The following is a 17,457-nucleotide window of genomic DNA, read 5'->3' as shown; positions in this document are numbered from 1 at the left end:
TAGCTTTGAAGGCAACAAGAAGCTTAGAGAAAAGGACGAATTAGAATATGTTTGTAAATAAGAAAAAAGTAAGAAATTATGCATGCAAAATTCTCTTTTTTTTTGATGTAACAGAAATTCAAGTAACTGCAAAACGCAAGTTTCGGTAAAAACGGGTAACCAATAGCAAATAGGTATAACAAAGAAAAATTCATAATAAAAACAAAAACTAGAAATAAAACAAAAATTAGCTACTTATAAAAAATAAAATAAAGACAAACAAAAATTTTAAAAATTAAAAATTCACCATTACGAAATGTTCTTCGCAATAATTGTATGTAAGTAAAATGAAGGCGTGAAATTCAAAAAAAAATAAATAAAATATAACAATATATAGGTAGTAAAAAGTCAATCTCATCTAGAATAGGTGTGTATTATTTTCATTTAAATAATCTCCTGTACGTATTGTTTAAGCACAAACTGCAGTTGCCGGATAAAAATAGATTATTACCATAAATATTTTTCATAACTTTTTTTTCCTAGTGCCCGTAGTAAATCCTTAAAGTGGTAATATGTGATAAATTTTTCATTTCCTTGCTAGAGTTCTAGTATATAATTCTAGTACAGGTCAGATTATTCAAAATGTTACACACAGTGGCTGAGTGGTCAGAGGTGCGTGCTACCACTAGCTAGGCAGCATCTAAATTGGAAATATGTTTCCCAACAGCGGTCGCCCTTTGGCAGGCAATGGGCGAGTTCATTTCTGCCATGAAAAAAGGTGCTCATAAAAAAAAAAATATATATATAGGTCTCTCTATCTGTGTAACGTGCATCATAAATTGGAGGAGAAGCTCGACAAACTTCTTATATAAGATGACTTTAGCTTGACATGGCAGGGCCAAGAATTATTGCTCAGTTATGCATACCTTGCACTGCACTGCATATTTGGCATGCCACTTTTACGTAGAAATCAAAAAGCAACAGACTTCTACATATGCTATTCTGTGCGTTGGGTAGCCGCTTACACGCAAAGTTCATTTAACAGATTCGTTATGTGATGCATGTCTCATGCAACGCCAAGTATGCATAACTGAGCCATTAGAATGCGGCTTTAAGTTTCCCAGCATACATAAAATCTTGCTAGTTAGCCTGAGTTTCGTAAGCGCATTTCAGGCAAGTTCCATATCCCAGTTTCGAGTGAATTTTAACAACGCTCAATTTTGAATATTCAAAGAATTGGGGTGAAATTCACTCGGAAGTGAATTGCAGAGCCTTCCTACTACTTTTTTTGATCTAAAATTGAATGAAGAAAAATTTGTCTGTCATCCCTTGTGGTTCACAAGGCATTCTACTCATTTAAATGTTTGTCAATCGATTCTACTTTCTTAAATTAATTGTAAAGTTGGATCAATATTATACTCTTGCACAAAGCAGTTTGGCTCAACTCACTGCTATTCGTGTACCATCCGTGTTTAATTTGACAGGTTTCGTCCTGCAATTACTGTTTCTCCCCGGCTGGCTCATTTCCAAAGGCGATGTGAGTTTTCAAAAGAGCTCAAAAACAAGTCTACCCACGGAGATATCTGATAAAGTCGAAGACTTCCTTCGCCGATGTAAAATATCATGACATTTGTCTTTGTTTTTCATTCCATACCAGACTGTAAAGATTGCATTAAATATTTTAACACTATTTAAATTTGCAGTTAAAATTTGAAATAGAAGTAAGAAACTACATAATTTTAATAAAGAGCTAGGAAAAACGCAAGAAGCTTAACTTTTTCTGGCTAAACTTAAATAAAAAAACTAAAGAAGAAGTTACATTCCTCATGGTACACTTATGCATAAAATAATAGGCACAAATGATATTGTTTGCAAATTATTTGTATCTATTTAATTTTAATACTTTAAATTCACAATATACATACATATTTTGATTCATAACATAAACTATAAAAATAAAACTTTCAATGTTTACATACAAAATTTCAACATCAAAAAAATAAATTTTTTATAAGGAATAAAATACGCCACAACGTTGGGAAAAAACATTTCTCAAAAATCAGCGATAACACTATATAGCAAAAAAACAACTTGTTTTCTGGGAACTTAAAAATAATTTTTTACCAAAGGTTCTATTTCGAACTTCGAAGGCCCATATCTCGATTTCGAAGGCTGACTTCGAAAAACGGAGAAAATACTTTTTGTTACTTATGACTCAATCTTTTGAAGAAAATTAGTTTGGTTCAATACTCAGAAAACAAGTTGATTTTGCTCCGTAATTTGGATGAAATTTTTTTTTTGAAATGTGATTAATTTTGGTGAACTTTTGTTAGCTGTTGTTATGTGGTGTCTTTAATGGATCGAACTATATTTTAAATGAAAATTATTAAAGTAATTATACCAACATAAGTTGCGAACAATATCATTTTGAATTTTATATCTAATATTTTGTTCGTAAGTGTACCTCAAACGAAATTTGCTGAGTTATTCACATTTCTAAGAAATTGAGTTGCCATAAAATTCAATAACAGTGGCAATATTTTAAACACGATTGCAAAATTTTTTTCAAATTTGTATGGATCGCATTAAATTTTCTTAAGTGTATCATACAGGTCAATCATTTATCGAAAAGGTTTCTACTTAAACATTTTATGACGAAGAGAAAGTTTTCGACGCAGTCCAATCCACGAATAGCCCCCCCCCCTCGATTTAAGCCGAACGAACTATTTTTGAATCCTTACAAAAAATAGCAAATTTTATGATTCGCTTGGAAAAGCAGCAAAAGTTTGTTCGGAAGTACTGATTAAATTTATTTTATTTTCAGATGAAATTTCGATCAAGTGAAATTAGTTAAGAATGTACTTTTTTCTAAAACAATAAAAAATAAAAACCAAATAATCAGCATTACAAAAATAGATCACATCGTTTAATACAAAAATGCAAATCAAATTCACTTAAATCAACTCAGTGTAAAAATAGTGATTAATCGACATTAAATTAGAAGTAGAAGATTTTAGGAAATTAAAAAGTGTGAGAAACCTAAATTTTTTTTTCATAAAATAAATATAATTTAATAAATACCAACTAGCTTAAGCAATAATTGCAGAGCTAATAAGAAACAATGGGTAAAAAAATTAAAAAACTTCCATTATCTTCGAAAAAAGTATCACACTTATGCAGACCACGAAATATTTCCTAAAATTAAATAAAAGTCTAAAATCAATACCGCAAAATAATATGCTTGAATATAAAAGAAAAGAAGAATCCCACTCGCCTAACAATATTAACGGTAATACGCCAACTGATTTTCATTTATACATATTTGCAATTGAAACAAAGTGTGCTCGATATACATAAATGCCCACAGCTAAAAAATAATTAAATGTCAAATTAACTGCAGCTTCCGGAACAATATAGCAATTCTGGAAAAAGCTTGATTACCTAGAATGAACTGCACTAAACAAAACACCAACACTCACTCAACTGCAAGGCGAAAGCAAATGGGCCTGCCTAAGAAGTAATTTTCTATGCTAAGTAATAGAGCTAGCGATAATCGCCATTGTAAAAGTAATAGCCAGCATAAAAGTAAATATCATCACATTCACACAACTCCACCAACACCATCTGCAGCTCGAACAGCAGCAGCGGCAACAGAGGACCAAAAAGCTTTAACAACAACGGCAGCAGCAGAAGTGCAAAATGGATTATAGCCAATTAGATGCGAACATTAATGGCAACATTAATACGGGCAATATCAATACGAATGACTTCCTAGCCATATTCTCATCAACAAGTCCCACCGATGTGGCTGTAGCGCCTGCGCCGCCGGCGACGACCGCGTCAGGCGGCTGGCCGGGTGGTGGCAGTGGCAGTGGCGCTGGACTGCTGCCACTCGCTCGCAAGCAGCACGCACTAAACTCCGCCCTGCCCACCAACAGCAGCAACACCACCAGCTCGTTTGCGGCCAGCAGCAGCAGCAGCAGCAGCAGCGGTGCGCTACCAGCCGTCAGCAATGCAACATTACTCGACCCGCCACTACTTACAGTCGATGCCAGCGATGCCGACGGACTTAGTAATCTGCTCGAGAGCACGTTGCAGGGCGCCATCACCACACTCAGCCCGAATAATTATGTCAATGACAGTTACTACTTCGTGAATAGCAACTTTTATAATAGCAGTTCGATTTTGAATGGCATCGGCAATTATTCCAATCAAACGTTGACGGGTGTGACGGCCAACCTGACGAGCAACGTGACGGAAGTGCAATGGGACGGCCGCTACCCCAGCGGCTATACGCTGCCGCAAATTGTGATCGCTTCGGTGATCGTGACGATACTGATGATTATCATCGTGGTGGGCAATATGCTGGTCATCATTGCCATTGCGACGGAAAAGTCGTTGAAGAACATACAAAACTGGTTCATTGCCTCGCTGGCGGTGGCGGACTTCTTCCTCGGCCTCATCATAATGCCATTCTCGCTGGCGAACGAGCTGATGGGCTATTGGATATTCGGCAGTTGGTGGTGCGACATACACTCGGCCATGGATGTGCTGCTCTGTACGGCGTCCATAATGAATTTGTGTTTGATATCGTTGGATCGCTACTGGAGCATCACGAAGGCGGTGGACTATCTGAAGTCGCGAACGCCGGCGCGTGCAGCGATTATGATTGCCGCTGTGTGGATAATGTCCGCGTTGATTTGCATACCGCCACTGCTGGGATGGAAGAAGAAGATGCCGGAGGGACCGTTGCCGAAATGTGCGGTAAGTGATGTAGTATTATTTTACGTATACATATGTATGTATAGGTCGCCAGCTCAACATGAATGTATGCAAATTAAATTAATCGTAGTATGTAAAAATCTCGGTCATATTCGCGTATTTGAAGCGCTTTTTACTTTACTATTTATTTGCGCTGCCTGCAATTTACTTAATCACTTGCCTGCAAGTGTGAGTGCTTGTATCTCCGCAATTAAATGCCCCATTTTGCTCCAGGGAAGTCGCGTAGCTCGTTTATGCGCTCATCCGGTTGCTACGAAATTCGAAACCTGCAATTGCTTGCTGCTTTTATTCTTGGCACTGTGCAAATGAGTGCCGACAAAAAAGGCGTTGTCAGTTGGTGAGCAGCAGCAGCAGCAGCAGCTGACTTTGGCGGCTTTTATTTGTAGTAGATATTTAATTGGAGTCGCTCGGAAATTGGCGAAAATGATTTACGCCGATAAAACCTAACGAACTTAATTGCCTTCTGTGGACCGACCCATCAAATTGCCAAAGGCGATGCTGTCGCGACATGGAGGGGGTGAAATGTGTATTGGGGGGAGAAAACAAATTGTGTAACCTTCTAGCTGATAACTTGTCTTACGTGACAATATTATTTGAATGCACTTTGCAAAATGATGGCATGCAAGTGGATGGAAGCTTTAATGCCATAAAAGTAACGGTAATGTTGAAAATAGAGGTTCTCCTGTCTTAGTTTGGTTCAGCCAATTAATTTGAAGACCACATTGGAGGAGTCGGTTTGGGTTTCAGTTCAATTATGATCCACGCCACGATTATAGAAGAATCAGCGCGACGTTGGTGAGGTGTCACAAAAGTCAAATACATATGTATGTACATCCAGATAGTCCTAAGCCTTTAAAATTAAGCAAAGTAGAATTTTGGATATTTAAAAATGTATACAAACAATTTTGTGCATAAAAACTCTCTCTACGAAAAGTCTCACAATTCTGAATTGGGACCCAATTATAAGCTAAAATAAAGTCAGTAAAGAGCATACATGTTTCCCCTTCTTAGATAATTCTGATTATTTATAAACTTTTACTTCTACGAAAACTTTTGTTAGCTATGTTCAACTCAGAATGTATGATGTCATGAAAGAGCCCGAAATGAGTCTCAGAATCATAAAGACTCATAAATTTTGAGCTCTCATGAAATTTTTTAAAGATATGTACATACATATATACAAGTTCCGCTAAAGTGTAAGCGCCAAAATATTATTATCCATCCTCTTTACACCACCCAAACTGCAAATCCTTTGCTATAACCGCAGGCGCGTCTTCAGTCACTTCATGACACATTTTTTTTTGCTGAGCCCAGCAAACGTCCTGACCCAGATAAGGGTGGATTTAAAGTTTCATCTTTTGTTGTTATTTATTTTTCTAATATTTTATTTACGCATGTTTTGCCAAGTTTTTTTTTTTTGCATTCTTATCTTATTTGCCACCATTCACGCCTAGGAAAATTTTGCTTACCAATACTTAAAATATGTAATATCGTAAATGCGGTTAATAGCATCACTTTTGTTGTAAGTGAGCTCGACATGCTGTCTTGCTGTCTTGCGGTTGCCTGTGGCGGTCTGGTTTTTCATATTCTTCACATTTTTCCATCAGCTAAATAAGTGTGGTAGAGCAAACAAAGGGGCGGAATGCTGTATGAATTATGCAGACACATGACTTCTTAAATAAAATATATTACTCTAATCTTATCCAATATGTGTCTACTATAGTTTTTTTTATTAATGTGGTTTGATATAATTTGAAAATGCAAATTTCAAGTTGCTGCGGTTTTGTAAGTTTCACTTGATTTTTGCTTGCGGTTACTTGACCATATAGATATTCATTGCATTTTCACATTTTTTAGTTGATGCTGCATTTTTGGCTAAACCAATAAACCAATATACATACATCTAAATTTGCATACAAATTTATTTAAAAATTTTTTAAATTGCAAATGTGGTGATGGCTGAAGTATAGCTTTTTGTGTTTCCCGTAGAAGATTAAATCATATTATCCGTACTAAATTGCTTGTCAGCGTTTGTACGACGGGCATGGGTGGTAACGATTTTTATAGTACAATGCAATAAAATGAAAAAAAAACAAATACTTTCCCTGGGGTCTCATAACATTTTTCCGGCAAATTATGAGAAATTAGAAGATACGTATTTCACCATATATGTATGTATTTGAATAAATTGAACATTACTATTGAACTGATTTTCTAATATTGAAGGGTTTTTACCGCCATATTGGGTCCATCATTTTAAATTTTTCGAACCTGACCACAGATTCGTAATCAACCCCAAGTTCCCCAGATGAAAACACTTCAATCGGATCGAGTCGATATTAATTTTTTTCGGACGCCATATTGGGTTCGCTGTTAAGAATAAAATTAAAGAGTTCCCTATTACATTTTATTTTCTTCGTACCAATTTGATCTAAATTTACTGGGCTATGTAAATAGAAATTTATGTAACTATATATGTCTCCTATATGTGTGTATGTTTTTACACTCCTCACTTCTGATGATTGCTTGTTGAACATTTATTTATAAGCGCGTACGTAAAATTATTGAGAAATATTAAATTTTTATTGCTTTTTGCCAGAATTATTTAAGAAACATAATAATTCTGAATAAAAATTTATAGTGCGTTCAAATTGATAAGTCAAACATGTTAAATGAACAAAATTTTTCGCAAACAAGCAAAATCGCATGCAGTTGTTGTTGGAAAATTTAATCAGTTAAATAATTTAACTCCTGCGAAAACCAGTTCAGCGCAGAGTTGTATCTGAAAGCTTTCATCTTCAGCCAATCAGAAAAAACACAAAAGCTTGCTTTTGACACCCCAGCGATTAAAAATGTAGATTCTCAAAAATATTGAACACATTTTTTTTTCAAAATTAACTCCTGATTTTAATAGTGTTATTGAGCTTTGTACTACAATTATGTTTTTTATGAAAAATGGAAAAGGCAACATATATGTAGCTCGAGCTCGAAGAAATAATTTCATACATATACTGTTACTGCCAAAATTGAGCGTACGGCTCTATTTTTTTTAATATTCGCAATGTTTCACATGCTTAACATTTTTGTTAATTTTGTATTAAAATATGGCTAATATTTTAGCAAACTAAAAACGGACTCAGGTATGCAATTTTATAGCTCATTAAATTTTAGTATAATAATGTACAGATTTTAAATGTCTAAAAAATTGCGTTGATTTTGGGAATTTTTTTTTTGCCGACTGTCCTACGTTATATAAAAATTTTCCCTTTTTTGTTTTTTGTTATTTGAAAAAAGTGTGTAGGATAGCCAGCAAAAAATTTTCAAAAATCAACGCGAATTTTTAGGCATTTGAGATCTGCACATTATTAAACTAAAAAAAAATAATGCGCTATAAAACTGCATACCTGAATTCTTTTTGGAAACTCGTATTAAAAAGTTCGCGATTTTGCTGAAATTTTGAAGACTTTTCTTAATTTTTCTACACAGTATCATTCCTGGATTTAAATAAAATTTGCTAAAATATAAGCCATATTTTAAAACAAAATTAACAAAAAAGAGCCGTACGCTCAATTTCGGGAGTAACAGTATATCGTATGAGGGCGTTTATCCGGTTTGGCTTACGCTCTCTACACTTCTCTGAACCTAAGCCTGAGTATATACAGTATTGGTCATATCTATAGCACGCCATTTCCAAGTGATATTGTGTGCCACTTATGTTTATTTATTTATTTTTAAGAATTTTCAATTAAAATATAGTTCTTTCTCTAACAAAACCCATATAAACCCAAGTTTAACAATTTGTAGAATACTACAAAAAAGTGCAACAAATTTTCATATAAATTTCAAACTTTTTTCTCGGAAGTGTTAGAATTTTTCTGAATACACAGTTTTATAGCTCAATCAATTTTAGTCTGATAATGTGCAAGTTTCAAGTGGCTAAAGATTACCGTTGATTTTTTAGAATTTTTTTCGACAAAGGTGTTGCGGTTTTCTTCCATATACAAATAAATTGAGTTTATTCATTATATGGAAGCCAATGCGACAAAAAAAAACTCGAAAAAATTAACGGGAATTCGTAGCCACTTGAAATTTGCACATTATCAGACTAAAATTGCAGGGGCTAAAAAACTGTGTACTCAAAAAAATTCTAACACTTCCAAGAAAAAAGTTTGAAATTTAGGTGAAATTTTGTTGCACTTTTTTGAAGTTTTCTCCAAATTGCTAAACTTTGGTATATATGGGGTTTGTCTGAGAATGAACTAAGTTTTAATTGAAAATTCTTAAAAATAAATAAATAAACATAAGTGGCACACAATTTCACTTTGAAATGGCGTGCTATAGATATGACCGATACTGTATGTAACGGGTGATTTTTTAAGAGCTTGATAACTTTTTTTTTAAAAAAAACGCATAAAATTTGCAAAATCTCATCGGTTCTTTATTTGAAACGTTAGATTGGTCCATGACATTTACTTTTTGAAGATAATTTCATTTAAATGTTGACCGCGGCTGCGTCTTAGGTGGTCCATTCGGAAAGTCCAATTTTGGGCAACTTTTTCGAGCATTTCGGCCGGAATAGCCCGAATTTCTTCGGAAATGTTGTCTTCCAAAGCTGGAATAGTTGCTGGCTTATTTCTGTAGACTTTAGACTTGACGTAGCCCCACAAAAAATAGTCTAAAGGCGTCAAATCGCATGATCTTGGTGGCCAACTTACCGGTCCATTTCTTGAGATGAATTGTTCTCCGAAGTTTTCCCTCAAAATGGCCATAGAATCGCGAGCTGTGTGGCATGTAGCGCCATCTTGTTGAAACCACATGTCAACCAAGTTCAGTTCTTCCATTTTTGGCAACAAAAAGTTTGTTAGCATCGAACGATAGCGATCGCCATTCACCGTAACGTTGCGTCCAACAGCATCTTTGAAAAAATACGGTCCAATGATTCCACCAGCGTACAAACCACACCAAACAGTGCATTTTTCGGGATGCATGGGCAGTTCTTGAACGGCTTCTGGTTGCTCTTCACTCCAAATGCGGCAATTTTGCTTATTTACGAAGCCATTCAACCAGAAATGAGCCTCATCGCTGAACAAAATTTGTCGATAAAAACCGAACACTGATTTTGGTAATAAAATTCAATGATTTGCAAGCGTTGCTCGTTAGTAAGTCTATTCATGATGAAATGTCAAAGCATACTGAGCATCTTTCTCTTTGACACCATGTCTGAAATCCCACGTGATCTGTCAAATACTAATGCATGAAAATCCTAACCTCAAAAAAATCACCCGTTAGCTCTCGCTGTCAGTTGATCAACCTAATGACACTGCTCAACAGACGCATTCTAATATCAAACTCTTTTCTATTTGACATAATCTCCGGCACTGTTGATTGTCCAGTACTGTTGGGTAAAGTTAATTTCAGTGTTTCTTGTAGAATGTTGCGTCGTTTTTATGTGGTTTATGTTGTCAAAAGTAAGACTGTATATAGCTTTAATGTCCCGATTAATAGAACTCTCGTTGAATTGAATAAGCTCTTTGTTTCTTTAGACCTTGACCTATCTGTCATCCATTAAATTTGGTTTTAATTCCCACATAAAAATTGTGCCCTTTAAAGTCTGCTCTTTGTATTGTAATAATATTACTTTTAACTTAACCTATGCTTAGTCTGTAAGAATTGTAAATCCGTAGACAAAACGAAATAAATAAATAAATAAGTAATTAAAAATAAATATATGTAGGTACTCGTATATGGATATCTAAGTGAAAACACTCGTGTTGTTTATGTGTTCGATTTAGACCACACATATGTACATATGTATGTATATACGCAGGCACATTCATAAATATGTACTATCTTACAAAACTGATCAGACATTTCTGAGCGCAATTCTTCTGCATCGCGATGCTTCGATGAAATTGAATTCATTTGATGCATTAAGCAATTAGCACTTACAATATTTTCTTGCCTATTTCTAGTTTATTTTGCAAATCGAATAATACCACATATACAAATTTTTGCTTTTCAATACAAACTCATTAAAGACGTTTGTCGGTGCAGCAAAGTACGAAGCGGATAGATGATAATTCTTCAATATTTTTCTGCTATATATTAATGGATTTTTATGTTATGCAAACATATGGAATTAGTGCTTAACAAATTATAATTAAAATTACATATGTGCGGGGTAGAGTAGACAACCCACTAATTTGAAAAATAATTTTTATAAGTAGACTCAAATAAAATACTAAAACGACTGAATATGTGAATTGATTTTTAATCTAAAATCGTATGCCGCTTCTTTTTACCAACCTCTTTTTATTAATTTTCTCTTAATAATTTATTGGTTGTTGTGGCCTTCAATTCATCCCTGGATAAGTGCCTTTTTAAGGTCCCAAAAATTTTCGGGATTTGTAATTAGGCACTGATGGCAATAAATAGAAACTCCTTTTCTTGACCAGTATTGGCTATATTTCTTTTTTTTTATATAATAATTAATATTTTTTTATAAATGTCTAGCTCATTATATAGTATATAACACCGCGCGATGGTAAACTTTAAACACAAAGTATTTCACTCTGACGTCGGTAATTAAAAATGATTTAAAAAATCCAGAGAAATGTGCTTAGAGAAGAAGTATGGGTATAAAATGAATGATGAAATCTTCTAGAATTTAAACAGAATTGCTGGTGAATATTGAAAATTTAATTTAAAAATTTTATCCTTGAAATTTCGCAATATTTGTTATTGAAAAAAATAAAATCCCCGAATTTCGTTCTTCAAACTTTGTTAGCTTAAAAATTACCTATTTGTCCTTGCGAATCCAAAAAATTGTATTTGTTTAAATGCTAAAGAAATTTCCTATTGCATTTGTTACCCATATTTTTATTCTATATTTCATTGAATTTTTTTAATAATTTTGGAAATTTTTTAATAACTTTGGAATTAAAAAGTCCTTTAAAATAAGACCTGCTGTCAGAGAGAAAAATTAAAAACGCCACTTTAAATAAGAAAGTAGATTTCAAACCCATTCATTATTTATTTTATGGTAGCAGAGCTTCTCAAACAATACAGAAGCAATTTTTTCAATTTAAGTTGTTGAAAAGTAATGAATATCTAAATCCCGGCCGGGACTAATGCCGGGTTCTCGGGACTGTGATAACGACATCCCGGAAATCCCGGGATCGGAAAAGCTGAAGGGATGTTTCCCTAGTTTAGATGAATGAAAGATTTGAAGAGTATTCATTTTATTTGAGTCAAATTAATTTTTCCTAGACTGTGCGCCGGACATTACGAAAATAATGTTTAAATAATCGAATACGAAGATTCATAAGTCTTTTAAAAAAATAGCAACAAGACGGCCATTTCACTGCTTATTTTTCCGACTGGGACATTGTGATAACAAAAGATTTAAGACGCTTTTTCCAAACACTTAACTTATGGGCGGGTAAGAGAGAAACCACAGCTAAAATATTAACATTGTATTAAGTGAGAGAAAGCTGTCAGAAAAGTAGACAAAGCAGATTTAGTAAAAACATAATTAAAATAAGTCGTACAAGTGGCTACTGTGGCGACGGCGAAAATATTTTGGACACACCACTGGAGTCAAGTTTTAAGTCTACATTTACATATACTTTTAACTTGCCTTTAATGAATGAATAAGTAAACGTGCGCGGCATACAATAGAGGACGCTAAGTTTTTGTAGTCACTCTCTTAGCGAGTGGCACTCTATTAAATGCGCATAAAAAATGTTTTAATAATAGAATTAAAAATGAATGAAGTTTAAAAAAAAAAAATTGGAATAATTTAGATGCTAAACTTATATACATCATTTAGTAATTTAAAGATCATAGATGCTTCTCTTTAATTTGAATATTTCGAATAGAAATTAGTATAGCTAAGAAGATTGACATATCTATGATAATTTTGTTAATAATAATAATAATAATAACAATATTTTGTTGCCACACTTTTGCTAAGCGTTTGGCAGAGCTCCTCCTCCTACTATGTGTGGTGGGCGTCTTAAATTTGCTACACAGCAAGTGGATTTTATGAGAAGCTTTTAGAAATTACCCTCAGACGTTTGTCATTGCCTGACGAGTGGCGACCGTTGTTTGGAAAACCTTTTTCTAATTTAGAGGCTAAAATTACTGCCAATGACTGACCATTATGACAGAATTGACTATATAATGATTGCTCCTTTTTTTCTTCCGAGATTGAGACGAGCTTCTCTTTCCCTCTTATAAAAATGCATTTTATTTTTGTTTTGTAAATTATACTTCTTCAGCATGCTCGTATGCATTGACAGATTCATTAAGAAACGAACCAAAATAAAGTCTGTCATTGTCTAATACTGCGCCCCCTGAGACATAAACATATATGTATGTATGTATAACACATCTGTATGTATGTGGCCCATATTCAGACATCTTCCTTCAATACCAAAGTCTACTCCCATTTGCCCCATTTCTATGAAAACATTAAGATGGCCCAAAAACCCAAAACTCTTCAAAAAACAACAATCTCGCTTGCCATTTAGCAAGCGCCTTGCTGTAGCTCACCACTTTTCCCATGACGGCGCATACTGTGCTGTACAGATTATTCTTCTTTTTCACAGGCTTCATGGCTCCGTCATTTTTAATTAACAAAATAACATTTGAAAATTTTACACTTGATTATGCCAAACATGAAGTGAGCTGCCATTGAGTGAAGAGCGTTGAAAGCAACAGCAAGTGCCTAATTGAGTGAACAAGTGAGTGAGTGAGTGAGTGAGTGAGTGTATGTGCTAAGGCCAAAAGGGCAGCAAACATGCAAATTCTGTTTACGCTCGTATTTACATACTTACATACATACATATGTATGTAAATCTAGTACATAAGTCTATGTGTATATAATATTGTATTGTATAGGCCATAGGGATGTCTGGTTGTTTAAATGTACATATGTATATGTATCTGGTTCGTCTGCGCTCCTGCGGTCGGGCTCACACAATTTTGTAAACATTTTGACAAGTGATTTTAATTGGCATCACCATCAACGGCAGCCAGCACCCGACCACGACGTCTGCTCGTTAGGCAGCGCTATGTGGGGGGGGAAGGGGGGGAGGGCTGCGCAACCAGCTGGTAATCGACTACCAAACAGACTGCCAAACAACTAACCGACAAACCAGCGCCGATATCAAAATGGTCTCTGGGGCAGTACGAACACTCAGCAGCGGCCACACAAATTTCCCCTTAATTTTTTGCCTCCACATATTATGCTCTTGCACGTCATTTTTGGCTCTTGTGTATGTATGTATGTATGTATGTATATTCGAGCACATACATATGTACATACATCCATATACATATTTTGATTTGTCGTTTTATGATTTGTTTTCGTTTTCAATATTTTTATTTTGCTTTATTTTTTGCTGTTGCTTTTGGTTTATTTTCCCGCAAAATATGCGTAATTTGGCATTTGACATGTGGCATTGCGGTTGTGTACGGCTGCATGTGCATGTGTATGTGTTTGTGTTTGTTTGTTTGTGTGTGTGTGGGCATTGTTACCCTACAAGACAGCTGAGTATCATATGAGTACTCATATTATCATTATCCCTAATCACAAAAGTGCTTATCAAAGTCCTCATTTTCGTTCAGGCCATGGGAAAAAATTGAGTACTTTCCCCTCAATGTTGTCATCAGAAAGTCCTCAGTACTAATAGTCAAACTACTCATTTATGCCGTACTACAAAAACAAAAGTGTAAATGTGTGAGAATTTTTGCCTAAAGTGCTCAGCAATGTCTTGTAGGGTAGTTTTGTCATCGCTTGCCAATTAATTCAGGCAGCATAAAATTATTGTCACGTTTTCCTAAACATTCCACTGCACAGCTCGCAACAATAACAAAAACAACACGAAGACATATAAACATAAATTGTGAATTATTATTATTTTTCTTTATTTTTAAACGAATGGAACTAATGAAGAGATTTTAATGAGCATTTGTGTGCTGCGCTGTTGTTGTTTGATTTAAATTGCGACACTGCCAGGTGGAGTGGGGGTTGGTGCAGTGAAATGAAATTGAATTGAATGTGTTTTTTTTGGTTCGAATGAAAAACTTTGCGTTTTGGCTTGTGGGCATAATTTAAATTTGATATAATTGCATTAAATATTCATGGGCCTTCGAAGTGAAAATTGGATATTTTTTTCGGTAAATAGACTTCAAGCTTGAAACGCAAGCGAACAGAGAACTTTAAGTGCCATTTAAATTTATTACCTAACATACAAAATGAAAAAAAAACTACATACGTAATATCTTGAAATATTGGCCACTTCTTGTTCAATAATAAATTTTTGGCAAGCACAGCTACGCAGCTTACAATCGCATGACCACCGGAAAAGAGAGATCCTAAAGCCGCTGCTTACAAATACTCAACATAAATGGGTTATGAAATTGCCTTAACAGGACATCTCATAAATGCCGTTATGCTTGTGTCGTTATTTCCGCCAACAGACAATGACGCTTTCAACCCAAATGTCACTGGAATCGCCCGATTATTTGCTTTGAGTGGTTCTAAATATGGTGCGTAAGCGTGGCATACTTTGAGGCGTGTGGCAGCAATCAAGAATTTTACAAATGCTTTGAGTAGATATTTACAATTATTCCCTATCCCTTTCGTGAAAATATTACTGTTTTCTTTATGCGTTGTAATCCTTTTTTTTTTGCCTGCATATTTTTCGCTCTTCATTGCGCATCACATTTAAGTCCTTTTGCGGATATCCTTTTTCTGGTATTTGAGCTTCTCGCTTCGAGGCATTTGGGTTTGTGGAATCTTCATGCTTTCCTTGTTTGCTTTGTTGTGCTAATGAAACTTCATTGCTTTTACAAATGTTTTGGTTATCTTTCTTTCATTATTTTAGGGTTGTAGAAATTTCGCACTTTAAAATTGTGTTTGCCATCGTTTTGGTTAGTCTACTTTACTGCTGGTTTATTCTAACTATAGTAGTCGGAGTTTAGGTCGGTACTTGAACGATTGGCTGTAATTAGTAACATTAATTTGTGCGACAATTGTAGGATTCTATTCTGATGGGAGTCTTACTTTTAATCGGCCATAAACGGATTTTTAAGTGTGTATTTCCATTAGGGAAACCAACTTCCGAATTTAAATTTTTTATATAAATCGGGCGCGCTATAACAATACTCAAGCGCGTTAAACCTCCTGGACTAGAAGGTAAACATTCGATCTAAAGTGTATTTTTGAACATAGTAAATCATAATTAAGAACCAACCTTACCAGATACCTGAAGCCCTGCTATATCCCAACTCTGCGGAGGAGAGATCACTCGAAGCAAATTTATTTATTTATTTATTTTCACCACAGCTCTCAGGATAGACAAACCCTTGATTGGACTCATCCACCGACCTCTCCATTGGCATATATTGAGTTAGTTAGTTTTGTGATCCGCAGAACAGTCAACAAAGGCACCCGTTTGGCGAGAGTCCTCTATTGCCTAACGGAGCTCCATGACAGAAAAATAAAGTGTCATGTCAATTCATTGCCCATGATTCTACACTGTTTCGGTACTCAAATGAGATAAACCCGATTCTTGGAGGTCCCACACCAGCGTAGAGGTAGCCGCGTGTGTAGATGTATTTGTTGGTGGCCCCACTTTCTTCATGTTCAAAGCCGAAAAAACAGAGTTACCTTGCCCCATTCCGGTGGAAAGTAGCCTTCTGGATTGTATGCCGTATGCTCCTGCTCTGACGCCGTGGTAAGTCTTTTAGCCGTAAGTATACCAAATATGTCTGTAATTCCGGAGCTTAGGTCGTTAGGTACATTTGAGATCTTATGAATGCCGAAACTTTGTATAATTTTTTCCGATTTCGGTATTGCACCAACATTTCTAATAAGTCCCTCAGCAAAATTCCTTCATAGACAGAGAAGGAGTTAGCTGCGAATCGCGATAGGATTGATTACGTGATAAACTCCAGGCTGGCACCAATATAGTCAGCATGCCATCAACAATTCCATTCCCTTCCATGCTGATCATGAGTTTTCTAAACTGAACCGTGTATCAAGAAGAAGGTTGGACCCCTAGGAGGCAGCAAAGAGATTTGCTCAAACAGTTAGAATCTTCGTATTCGCAGAAAGTCAGGAAGCCTTGAAAATTTTATTAGAATCACACATAGTCAATACGAAATCCTTTGCTGAGTGCCGCAGATCTTTGAATCAGATAGTCCAGCATAATAAAACTAAACTCATAGGGACGTCTGGACACCGGGTTATTGAAGGTAATTGCAAGGCTTACGACCTGGTAGGGAAAGGTACTACAGGAGCACCTAAGTTTATCTACTTATACATAAGTAATAATATTTCTCTAGTAGTCGATTTCCACCAAGCCTAACTGCAGTTTATGCCTATTGGAAAAAAGAGATTACAAATCGAAGGCAGTAGCTCCACCTATTAAGCAGAAGCAAACGAAATGAAAAAAGCAAAAAGTGAGAAATAAACCTTTCCTCTCACCACATGTTAAAATTCTTGGTACTTATCTGAGCTCTTAACTGCAGTTAAGCCTTTGGTGGAAATAGGCTATAATGAACCGGAAAATTTTACATTTGAGATGGTGTAAATATTAAAAAAAAAAAAAAATCAAGATTTGAATGTAATTAAAATGGTAGTCCTTAGTATGCGTGTGTAAGCTTTCGCCAACAGCGGAAAAT

At 35.2% G+C, this 17,457-nt stretch overlaps 1 protein-coding gene across 1 annotated transcript in view; it reads left to right on the top strand.

The window, feature by feature from the left end:
- Positions 1-3,678: 3,678 nt before the first annotated feature.
- The window catches only part of LOC118737648 (5-hydroxytryptamine receptor-like), a 103,606-nt gene continuing 89,827 nt past the window's right edge, over positions 3,679-17,457 (top strand). The window contains exon 1 of the mRNA XM_036468299.1: positions 3,679-4,743. Coding sequence (XP_036324192.1) covers positions 3,679-4,743 — 1,065 coding nt within the window. The remainder of the gene's footprint in view (positions 4,744-17,457) is intronic.

The sequence above is a fragment of the Rhagoletis pomonella genome, unplaced genomic scaffold (genome assembly GCF_013731165.1).
Source record: "Rhagoletis pomonella isolate Grant_MI unplaced genomic scaffold, Rhpom_1.0 Rhpom_scaffold_00004, whole genome shotgun sequence".
NCBI lineage: Eukaryota > Metazoa > Arthropoda > Insecta > Diptera > Tephritidae > Rhagoletis > Rhagoletis pomonella.
This window is presented reverse-complemented; position numbering and strand designations above follow the sequence as displayed.